The following is a 12,320-nucleotide window of genomic DNA, read 5'->3' on the forward strand; positions in this document are numbered from 1 at the left end:
CGGAGGGAGAGAAAGAAAATATATTCTTCTATAAACACATATGACTGTTGAAACCAAGCACACCATTGTTTTTCTTGTGACATTACCAATAAGTTTGATGTGTCACATGGCCCTCTTCCTATTGAAAAAACAAAAGTTGTATCCAAGATGGCCGTCTTCTAAATGGCCACCATAGTCACCACCCATCTTGAGGAGTTTGCCCCCTCACATATACTAATGTGCCACAAACAGGACTTAAATATCACCAACCATTCCCATTTTATTACGGTGTATCCATATAAATGGCCCACCCTGTAGAATAAGTTGAGTTATCACCTGTTAAACGTGTTAACACCGCCATGTTAATAAGGAGCCATTTTACATATCCAGCAAACTTGAAACAAGAACAGAAAAATACACATTTTAGGCAAATTCTTAAGCCACAGAAACCAAGACAGAAATTTCTTTGTAGTTTTTCTGAGGGTTGGGAGAACAGAAACCACTTACCACATACCAGAACTGTCAAGATGCTGAATGTACGGTTACTGTAAAATTACTACACTTAACAAACTTATCAGCATTGCTCTTAAGTGTTTATTGGTGAACATGACCTGGTCTAATAGAGGTGCAAAAAATAATATTATGCAGATTTTACTCAGGAAATAAAGATTCTTAGCATGAATTGTTTACTGGATACTTGCAAGATAACCAACTTTCTCTAACTGATAGTCTCTCTCTTCGCTAACTTTGCTACCTTGTAGTTCAGAGCAACAGCAGACGAGAGTGGAAAGAGCCGCAAGTTGTTTACAATCCTATAATGTTGTGCAAACCTAAGAGCAGGCAATTTTACACATTTTGGATGGTGTATTATTTCATCTGTTGTAATATATATACACACACACACACACACACACACACACACACACACACATATATATATATATATATATATATATATATATATATATATATATATATAAATTAATGTTACAAGTGGTTCACTCTTATCTTGTGGTTGTGGTATTGCGAATTAGTTAATGAAGCAAATTCAAATGAAGCTCTCAATCTTTTGAACAGCTCAGCTGGATACTAATCATCACTTCAGAGGTTGAAAATGTTTCCACTTTGCCTTGTTTGCTACGATTCTTAATATATCTCTACTGTACACAAATCTACGCTCAGCACTAACCACCCCAATGTTCTACTTTAAAAAAAACAAACCTCTAAAAGAGCATCAAAGATCTCAGCAGATAAGCATTAATGTCTTGTGTAGTAAAACCAAAGCAAAAAGACTTCTTGAGATATTTTCACCACTAAGTAGGCCAAATTGCAGAACGAGGAGCAGGAGCAGAGGAGGGAAGACAGAGGCCTTATATAGTCAGAACAAACTCATGCTTGACTTTAAGGACTCAGCACACTTGTGTTGTTAACCTTAGTGATAAGTTATCAGAACTAATGAGTTATTTTAGTGACTAAGAGGGGAAAATGTGGGAAAAAAAATAAGATGTCTGATGTTTATGTGTGTTAAGTTATAGAAGATAGAAAGAATGTGACCTTGAAATGGTGAAAAAGAAACCAAAAGCAGAGGGGACAGAGACAGGGGACAGATGGAGAATACAAAAATAAAACCAACCGGTAAGCCCGTCAAATTCTCCACTTCCCTTCAGACTCTCCATTTCCAATCATAGTAGTCCACTCTTTAAAGAAGGGAAAGGGGGTCAAAGGTGAGGATTTCCTGGCTGTCTTTCAAGCTTGGTCCCCTAGTCCCTGGACTCAGTTCAGATTCATCCCAGAAGTCCCACGACCTTGTTGGAAGTGGTGCCGTACGACGCAGGACTGTGGGATTTGCACAGACCTTTTTTTTCCCCAAGGGACAGCATGTGTTTGTTAATGTTAGCTTCTGTGGGCGGCTACGGTAAGACATGAAAAATCATCCAAGAGGAGGGGCTGTCAAAGTGTGAGAGCTGACAGACTCAGCCTGGCACTCTACTAAAGCCACACTACCAGAGGACAAACAGTTGGAACAAGAAAGAAAGAAAGGAAGACAGAAAGAAAGAAAGAAAGAAAGAAAGAAAGAAAGAAAGACTTACTGACAGTACTTAAAATTCCCCTTTGCAGCTGTGAGGCAGCAGTTTTGTGTTTTTTAATAAATGCCAAAACCACTTTTCTTTCAGGGTGTTGTAAAAATGTCTCAGAAAGAGTTACACGCAGATTGTTCCATGATGGAGTCAATTATAGTAACAAGTATATTCAAGTAACTGTCACACACAGCATAAGCGCTCTGTTTCACCACAGAGTGTCGCACACAAACTCTTGCACTTCCTTACAAACCACTCCTTCCTCCATCACTCTCTTCAACACACACACAAAACAGTGAACTCTCCCATGGTTCAATGTGGCTGCGGTCTGTCTAAATGGGCAACCACCATCCTCTCTCATGCATTGTACTTACCCCATGGCAGTGGAAAGATGTCTTTGTGGCTCCACTTAGCAACCTCAGTCTCAAACTCTTATGCACATGCACTGATGGAGCCCACCAGGGGGTTTCCTTTGCTGGTTTCTCCCACTGTTTTTATCTTCACCCCCCTTTCTCTGGCTTCAGCTGTATCCTATTTTGGAATTAGAGAAGAGAGAAAAAATGAATAATAAAATTGTCAGAAAGCAAGTAAGGGAAGTAGAAATAGCATCAAAATATTTTCTCACAGTGTCCCAAGCCAGGGACCTTACTGTGACACCAGTATCCCTTCCAAACGTCCCTCTTTTTTCTTCCCTTCTCCTCCTTCGCTCCAGCTTGAACACTGTGCAGGCCCACAAAGAGGCTGCCCTCACTTTTCCAACTTTATCCTGTGACAGGGATTCTCCAGTGATTTTGGCTCTCACTGTCCTTTGTTTTCCCAAAACTGCGGCAGCTTCAAAACGTACAAAAGTTCGAGCAATAAAAAAATAACACATTTCCTTTGTAGTATTCATGGCTTTTCTATATTCCAACTAAATCTTACAACTGTCTGGCAACAATACTACTTATATTTTATAGTTCATGGGAACTGATAAAAAGACTCAGTAACTTTTGAACGCTAAATTATCTCATATTTCCTTGACGTCATTAGCAAATCTCCTAATTATGCAACTTACATAGGAATTAACTGGAAAATAAAATTAAATGCTGGTATGAAAATGTTGATAATACTCCACTACATCTTTAATTGAACCCTGGTGATCAAGGATTCTTTAATTCTTGTTGATTTGAATAAGTCACTGGTTAGACACGACCAGTGTTGGGAAAGTTACTTTTAAAATGTATTCCATTACAGAATACAGAATACATGCCCCAAAATGTATTCTGTAACGTATTCCGTTACGTTACTCAATGAGAGTAACGTATTCTGAATACTTTGGATTACTTAATATATTATCATGCTGTTTACAACTACATGAATGTACTATTGCTGTGATTTATTACTGTTACTGAAGGTCCGCGGCTCCAAACCGTAGTAAAGGGACCTCTGGCTAATACGGTGGGTTCTGTGTCGGGCTCGTAGCCGAAAACTAGCTTTACTTTGTTGTCTGGGTCAACTTTGCTAGCGAGAGACAGAGAGAGGCGTTGAAAGGCTGCTCCAACAGAACTTATTGTTTCGGAGGAAACGGTGTACAGTCAAGTCTTAATAGCTTACTTACAACTGGGCTCGTCAGGCACTCTTCTTGGCTGCAGTGGTTATTATTATATTTACATGCTTCCAGCTCCAGTTTTTGCTGGATGACAGCTCGTACTTTTCCTTTTACTCCCTCCCTCGCTCACAGACACATAACGTGTATGGCAGTCCATTCTCCCTGCAGCACGGACTACACTGCCTATGATGCTACATTCTTTAGAGCTATACCTAAAGAATGGGGTGGCTGTAGCTCAGGAGGTAGAGCAGGTCACCTACTGATCGGAAGGTTGGTGGTTCGATCCTTGGCTCCTCCAGTCTGCATGTCAAGTATCCTTGGGCAAGATACTAACCCCAAGTTGCTCTCCGATGCATCCATCGGAGTATGAATGTGTGTGAATGTAATTAAATAGCACTAAGTATAGATAAAGTGCTTGTGAGAATGGGTGTGATTGGGTGAATGTGGCATGTTGTATAGAGTGCTCTGAGAGAGTAGAAAAGCGCTATATAAGAATCAGTCCATTTACCATACCTGTAGCATTCTGCCTATTAGCTTAGCACAACAACAACAAAAAGGCCTCTCTCACCCAGGAAACACAGAGAGAGAGAGCGTCACCCTGTAACCATGGCAACCGTAACGCTGCCACCTGGAACAACAGAACGTAGCTGTCAAACAAAACCCAAACAGGCCTGACCCGCCACAATATGAAACAGGGAAGTACCGCTGTGTAATCCATTTATTTCAACAAAGTAACTGTATTCTAAATACCACCTTTTTAAACGGTAACTGTAACGGAATACAGTTACTCATATTTTGTATTTTAAATATGTAACGGCGGTACATGTATTCCGTTACTCCCCAACACTGGACACGACTCAATTTTTCACAGTGCTGGTTTTGGCCAAGGGCTACTGGCAGATTCCCTTGCCCCAGAGTCCAAGGAAAAAAAAATACCAATTACCAATTCATCACACTTCTGTTCAGCTTGTCCAGAGCCCCAGCCACCTTTCAAGGCCGGGCTCAAGGTAGAGGTAGAGCTCACAGTCAACCCAAAGAAGTGTGCTAATGGACAGAGAGGGGCTTGGAAAGAAAAGCTTCTTAACTTCTTAAAGAAGTCCGACTACGATGGCCTGGATGACTTAGAATCTTCACAGACTTATGGATGGAGAGAGGTACAGTATCTGGGGTACCGCTTTGAGGTGAGGAAGTGCCCCCACTGACAGACAAAACAACAGCCACCACATCCAGCCCACATCACAAGACCAAAACAGAGGTAAGGCCATTTTTGGCACTGGCCAGCTGTTAGTGCCAGTTTATGCCGAACTACGTGGAGCTGACCTGCCCTTTAACTGACCGCACCCAAAAATGTGCCCGAATCTGGTCCAGTGACCACAGCAGTGCTACAGGTTCAGAAAGCCCTCTGTGGAGCACACCTGCTTCACACTCCTGACTTTTCCCTCCCTTCTATCCTGCAGACTGACGCCTCGAGCAGAGGGCTGGGGGCCTTTTGTCAGATATGGAGTGGCCAACCGCCTGGTTGTGTTCATCAGCAGGAAACTGTCAGACCGAGAAGCCCAGTACAGCACTGTTAAAAGAGTGTTTGGTGGATGGTTGACTCTCTTTGCTATTACCCCCTGTGACTCCCATTCACACTCTGTTCAGATCAAGTTCAAGGTGGTGTTGCAAGTTTGTGGTCAGTGGCTCAGCTTGGGAGGGGTGGAGTGGTTGTTTTCAGGGAGCAGTGTCAGAGAGCCTGGCCAACACAGCAGATCATCATCATCTAATCATGCCTCCCCTATCTGACTAGGACACTGAGACCTGGTAGGGGGTGAAGTATGAGCAGAGCTGGACAAGCTAGGCAAAGCTGAAATAACAGCAGCTCAGACTCTGTAATAAAAACTCTATAATAAAATAATAAAATAAATATAATAAAATTCTATAATAAACCACGTATCCAATAACCATAATAAGTAATAATGTGTATTGTGCTGGGTTCACCTGCAGCAGGATTCATGCTACAGGTGAACCCAAGCTCCATGTAATTATTCCTTTATTTTATTTTATTTTGTGTGTACACTCCTCTCTGAGTCTGTTTGAACAGCTGTTGTAATAGCTATAACTAAGGACAATAAGGTGAATCACACATTTTGAGGTGAAGACTTGCTTTGAGTTTAAGCATGAAGGAAATTAATACAATAAAAATTCAGCAATGTTTGTTAGGATTTGTATTTCTTGTATGATACCTATCAACTAATTCTCCTTTAGCTTTCAAGTGTCTACTGTTTGTTTCTGTCCAACAGGTTTGTATGTGTGTGTTTTTGTGTGTTTAGCCATTTGCTGTAGTGGTTGGGAGCATTCTGTCTTTGTTCCCAGCACATCAAAGCAGATGCAAAAAAAAAACCCTCTTTTGCTTTAAAAGGTCAGTGAAGGTTCAGACAGGAAATGGAACCAGCAACCACCTGTTTCAATTTAGCTCCTTTTTGGGGGGAGAGAACACAGCTTTAGTTCAGCTAGAATAAAGCATCTGGTCTTTTTGAAACATCCTCTGTAGGAAGATATATCATTTCAGATACTAAACAGATTTTTCTGCTGTTTGATGTTTCCTGATGTTTCTCTTTAGCATGAATTCATTCATTAAATTCATAGTATCGATGTATTTTTATTACCAAATCTCCCAGAGGAACCCACCCGAGGGATTAATAAAGTTTTATCTTATCTCTCTCTCTTATCTTATTTTTATACCTTCCATACATGACAAATTCACATACCAACATAATGTCATGGTCCTGGGTCCTTTTGACCCAGCGCTTTGTGTTTTCCATTAGTGTGATTGTTGGTTCTGTTCTTCCTGTTTAGTGTTTATTCAGTTCTGCCCATGTATTCCTGTGTTTAGTCCGCGTTTCTTAGTCTGTGTCCTTGCATGTGTAAGTTCCTGTTTTATTGTGAAAGTCTGTGTCTTATGTCAGTGTGTTCTGGTTACGTTTCCCCTGCCTCGTCAGCTGTGATGTCTTCCAGATGTGTTCCCCTCCTGTTTCCCATCCCCTGTTTCCTGCCTTGTGTATTTATAGGCTGTGTCCCAATTCAGGGTCTGCACGCTTGAAGTACGCGCACTACGTACTGTGCGTACTATAAGTACGAGAAGTGCGGAAGTGAGAGGCTTGTGAAATGGGACGGTCTAGCCTTCGTCACGCTGTTCAGGTTGCCTAGCAACCATGATACTAACCGCGAGAAACGTTACATACAGCTTTGTTTGACAGAAATGAAGGAGAAAAATGTTTTGTTGGTCATTCATTTTTGTCATGACATCACTTTGATTAGTTGAGTATCTGAGGCTGAGACCACAGGACTGTAAAACATGATTGTTGGGCTTCATTTCTGTACCGAACAGTTATTTCAAGAGTAGTTAGTAAATAACAATTAGCTAATGTTGTTCATGAGACTAAAATCATCTCACTGTGGTAATGTAAATATAATATGGCCAATATTATAGTTATTGTCAGATTATTATGATATATATATATATATATATATATATATATATATAAAGCTTTACAACTAAGTTAACGCTGAAAGTACAAACATCACTAATGTCACATAACTTTGCCGACATGTGGCCAACAGCAATGTTTTAATGTTCTTCGCTATTAAACATTCGCACATAAATAAGTGAGGCCATATTCAGTACTTACTTTTGACAGTTCACTCTTCGGCTGCTCCCTTCTGCCGTATTTTGCGGCAAAATTATCCACACCCACCGCCGCGCTATGAATTGTGGGATATATGGGACCACGAAGCGTGCACCGGACCACGCTTGATATTTGGGGAAAACTATAGCTGTGTCCCAATTCAGGGTCTGCACGCTTGAAGTACGCATTTCAAGTGTGATTACGTCACCACCACGCAACGACGGCTGTCCCAATTCGAAGTGTACTTCAAATGCATACTCCAAATGCGCCGTCGATTTCCCCCAATTTTTATTTTTTTTTTAAATATAAAACTTTATTAAAAAACAGTATACAGAACATGTATACAATCACAACACAATTAACATATGTCAGGGGGTGTAATACAAAGAATTACAAACATTCAAATAATTTGTAATTACTACAAATAGTAATAGTTTTCATAGCCTTTTTGTTAAGTGATCCACTAATCAATTTTATGTAACATAAAACATCATTATAGTAATGTTTAAAATTAGGTTTTTTGTTACTGTATTTGCATTTATGAAAATAAAATTTAGCTAAGATAACTAACAAGTTTATTATAAAGTAAACATCTTCTTTTTTTTGCCTTCGAAAGAAACAAAATACAACATTTTCCCATTGCACAGTAAAGTCTTTATAGAGATGTCCAGCAATGAATCTACTGAAGTCTTTCCAAAATGTTCTAGTGTATGAACAGATCCAGAAGAGGTGTTGCACAGTCTCAGGATGGCTTCCACAAAATCCACAGTTCACATTTATGTCCCTTTTGAACTTTGTCATGTAATGATTAGCAGGATAAAATTTATGCAGTATTTTAAATGAGACTTCCTTCACTTTATTCGTTACCAGATACTTGTTAGGAATTGTCCATACTCTTTTCCAGTTAATGTCACTGACAAAGGAATTCCAATAAGAGACCACATGTGGAATAGATTTCCCCAAATATCAAGCGTGGTCCGGTGCACGCTTCGTGGTCCCATATATCCCACAATTCATAGCGCGGCGGTGGGTGTGGATAATTTTGCCGCAAAATACGGCAGAAGGGAGCGGCCAAAAAGTGAACTGTCAAAAGTAAGTACTGAATATGACGTCACTTAATTATGTGCGAATGTTTAATAACGAAGAACATTAAAACATTACTGTTGGCCACATGTTGGCAAAGTTGTGTGACATTAGTGATGTTTGTACTTACAGCATTAACTTGGTTTTAAAGCCTATATATATATATATATATATATATATATATATATATATATATCATAATAATCTGACATAATAATCTGACAATAATATAACATTGGCCATATTATATTTACATTACCACAGTGAGGTGATTTTAGTCTCATGAACAACATTAGCTAATTGTTATTTACTAACTAATCTTAAATGACTGTTCAGTACAGAAATGAAACCCAACAATCATGTTTTACAGTCCCGTGGTCTCAGCTTCAGATACTCAACTAATCAAAGTGATGTCATGACAAAACATTTTTCTCCTTCATTTCTGTCAAACAAAGCTGTATGTAACGTTTCTCGCGGTTAGTATCATGGTTGCTATGCAACCTGAACAGCGCAACGAAGTAGTGATGGTAAATTTGATTCTTTTTACTGAATCGAGTTTTAATGAGTCACTCACCAAAGTGAATCGGGTTTTTTGAGTCATTTGATTCACTGAGTCAGTTGACCAGAGAGTGCAAAAAATTTACATTTTCACTCAAACTTAATTTGTTTCTCTTTTCATGTAAATCCCACTGCTAAGATGAATGATTCTAAAAAAACAACAACTATTTTATAGAGCAAAAAAGAGCAAAAACATTTCTAAAATGTTTCTAAAATTTCTAAAATCTAAAATTTCCTATCAAAATTGCTTAATAAACATTTATTTTGTTTATTTGTACTTTATTAGTATTTTCCTTAAATGTGTTAAATATATATTTTCTCATCTAAATGTCCACTGAGCTGTGAGCCAGGGGGCGGTAATGCACCTTAACATTGGTTGCCAACCAAGAAGAAGAAGAAGCTGTGAGCCAGGAGGGAGGGGGTGAGTGAGTGATTCGTTCGCTCGCTCTATGATTCAGCACAGGAGGGAGGGGGTGAGCGAGTCCTGAGTGATTCGCTTACGCTTATGATTCAGCACAGGAGGGAGGGGGTTAGTGAGTCCTGAGTGATTCGTTCGCTCTATGATTCAGCACAGGAGATAGGGGGTGAGTGAGTCCTGAGTGATTCGCTTATGCTTACGATTCAGCACAGGAGGGAGGGGGTGAGTGAGTGAGTGATTCGTTCGCTCGCTCTATGATTCAGCACAGGAGGGAGGGGGTTAGTGAGTCCTGAGTGATTCGTTCGCTCTATGATTCAGCACAGGAGGGAGGGGGTGAGCGAGTCCTGAGTGATTTGCTTACGCTTACGATTCAGCACAGGAAGGGAGGGGGTGAGTAGCTCAAATGTGCTGTTAGCATGTTAGCAGAGCGATGCTACTGTGAACCGAGGAGCTATTTTCTTGATGTGAGCTTCTACTCAGGGTTTTTTCTTCCAGTTCAGAGCAGAAATGCTTTTGTTAAGAAACTGGCTGTTGTTTTTTCCCCCCCACAATTTTAATTATAAGCTAGATATATTTCTACTAAGCGAATTAGTTTGCTAACAGAAACAGGGATGAGTCAGTTGGGCTTGTGAATCATGATTCACGAGTCAGTAAAGTGATTCTCGAGTATTGAACGATTCGTTCACGAATCGAACATCACTACAACGAAGGGCTAGACCGTCCCATTTCACAAGCCTCTCACTTCCGCACTTCTCGTACTTGTACGTAGTACGCGTAGTGCGCGTACTTCAAGCGTGCAGACCCTAAATTGGGACACAGCCATAGTGTGTGTTACCTCGTCCTCGTTGCTGGTTCGTCTGTGTTGTTTCCCTCGGTCTTCCTGCGTCTCTCCGTCCGTCTCTCTGTGTATTTCGCCGTACCTCACTGCATCTTCGTTTCTGGTTTGTTTTGTTAGTTTTACCCAGTTTAGGTTTTCCAGTTTCATGTTCACCCACCATTGCTGTTTGTACCCACTCCTGTAAATAAATCCTCACCTGCACCAGAGCTGCCGCCTTTTGGGTCCTTTCTACAAACTCCACACGTCTGCCACACCGGACGTGACACATAACATACAGGACATTTCTTTAGACTAGAAGCCAGGGTACCCTGATGAATATTGACTTATAAACTCCACATGAACCTTCTTGCTACGAGGTGATAGTGCTAACCACCGCACCACCATGGAGCCAAAATAATAAAATACTTTAAATAAATTGTATTTAAGCTCTTAAGCTTGTTTTTAAACAAGGTTCATATTGAGTAAATACCATAAAACATTTTATCTAATTATTAAAGCAGTAACACTTGCCAGAACAGAGTCTTTATTCGATATCAAAATGCAAACTTTACTGGCATATGCATGTATGAATGCATGACAGGGATCAAAAGGCAAAAAAGAATATACAATCATATGCTGCTAATCATATGTACTTGATTAACTGATTATCAGCAAATGTGACTAAAAAGCAAAACTGGCAGTTTGCTGGTCTGATGCACTCATTTGGAAACCATGGCAAATTTGCCCCAAGGTTAGAAAGTGCAATATTTAGAGAAGTTACCAAAAACAGCTCTGAATCTACATGTGTCTGTTGGACACTGGGTTAGCGTAGTCGCAGTGTGAAGGCCTTACTGTAATCGTATGGCAAAACTTTCTGTATTTTAATCGATTCATACACGAGTGTTTCAAAATGGCTCTAGAGCACCACCTGTGCAGGCTATTATGCAGTACTAGGGGCATATAGTTTGAGCTACATCTATGAAATTTTGTACCCGTGCAACTTAACTAGAGTGCAAAAAGGGTCAGGGACCCACTGACGCTAACCCAACAAGAAGTCTGCCATTTCCAGGTGTTGTAATTTTGCAAATTGTGTTGCTTTTGAGTTTTCGTCAAAGGGTGCATCCATGGTGCCACTGCAAATTTCAATCATTCTCCATGAAATTTTAATTTGCTCTTATTAACACATACACTGTCCAATCTGGACCAAATTTCTCACGTGTGATGAGGCTCTGCCCCTGAACACCTTTCAAGTGCAATTTGTGACAGTGGTCACAATGTCACCTAGTAGGAACAGGAAATGTCATGCATTTTGACATTTCCTGCAGTATGATGAGAGTCCTGCCCTGAACAGGCTGACAATACCTAAAAAGTGGTGCGAATAAAAATCAGACCTTCATAATGCTTCAAGTGTGATAACTGTTAGGTTTCATTGAACAGCGCCTCCTGGTGGCAATGCAAATTGCCATGAAACTATCGCCAACAATGTCACTTTCGAGGGGCTTGGAAAGCTCGAAGACTCATGAAACTTGACACATACCTCCAATGTGATGAAGGCGTTCATGTTTAATGGCCATTGTGATGGAATAATCCAAAATGGCTTAACAGCACCACCTAAAATAATTCAAAGAAGCACCCCCTGCACTATACTGCATCTATGAGTTTGAAATGTGGCAGCATGATGTAACCATTCAAGATGTGAGTGAAGTTGGCCCCCCACCTTCTTCAAATCCAACAAAAGTGGTATCAAATATTTGTGCTACGTTTGTGCTGGTTTGTGCTGCAAAAACTTTTGTTTGTGCTGCTATCATTTTAAAGATATTAAAGAAAATTTCTAGAGGTCATCAGAGGTCAACCAGCCCTCCCACATTAATTAAATCCAACAAAACTGGTGTTAATCAACTGTGCTATGTTTGTGCTGGTTTGTGCTGCTAAAATTGTTCTTTGTGCTGCTTCTGTTTTAAAGATATTAATGAAAATGTAAAGGTCAAAAGGTCAGCCAGCCCTCCCACATTACTAAAATCAAACAAAATTGATGTCAAATGTTTGTGCTACGTTTGTGCTGCTATCATTTTAAAAAATATTAATAAAATAAGGTCTTGATGCGTGCTTAATCATCCAGGTAAATAAATCT

General features: G+C 40.0%; 1 protein-coding gene and 1 long non-coding RNA gene across 3 annotated transcripts in view; one reads left to right on the forward strand and one right to left on the reverse strand.

Moving 5' to 3' along the window:
* pde5ab (phosphodiesterase 5A, cGMP-specific, b) overlaps positions 1-2,647 on the reverse strand; it is a 105,510-nt gene extending 102,863 nt beyond the window's left edge. The window contains exon 1 of one of the 2 annotated variants that reach the window (XM_085139738.1): positions 2,432-2,647. In XM_085139738.1, coding sequence (XP_084995864.1) covers positions 2,432-2,436 — 5 coding nt within the window. In that variant the 5' untranslated portion in view covers positions 2,437-2,647. Of the gene's footprint in view, positions 1-1,612; positions 2,039-2,431 lie in introns of those variants that run through there. The other variant, XM_085139756.1, reaches the window with a different exon arrangement.
* Positions 1-7,157, forward strand: part of LOC146523349 (uncharacterized) — a 51,371-nt gene extending 44,214 nt beyond the window's left edge. The window contains exon 2 of the long non-coding RNA XR_014870528.1: positions 6,730-7,157. This is a non-coding gene — a long non-coding RNA (uncharacterized LOC146523349). The remainder of the gene's footprint in view (positions 1-6,729) is intronic.
* Positions 7,158-12,320: the final 5,163 nt, after the last annotated feature.

Source organism: Neolamprologus multifasciatus, chromosome 3 (genome assembly GCF_963576455.1).
Source record: "Neolamprologus multifasciatus chromosome 3, fNeoMul1.2, whole genome shotgun sequence".
Taxonomy (NCBI): domain Eukaryota; kingdom Metazoa; phylum Chordata; class Actinopteri; order Cichliformes; family Cichlidae; genus Neolamprologus; species Neolamprologus multifasciatus.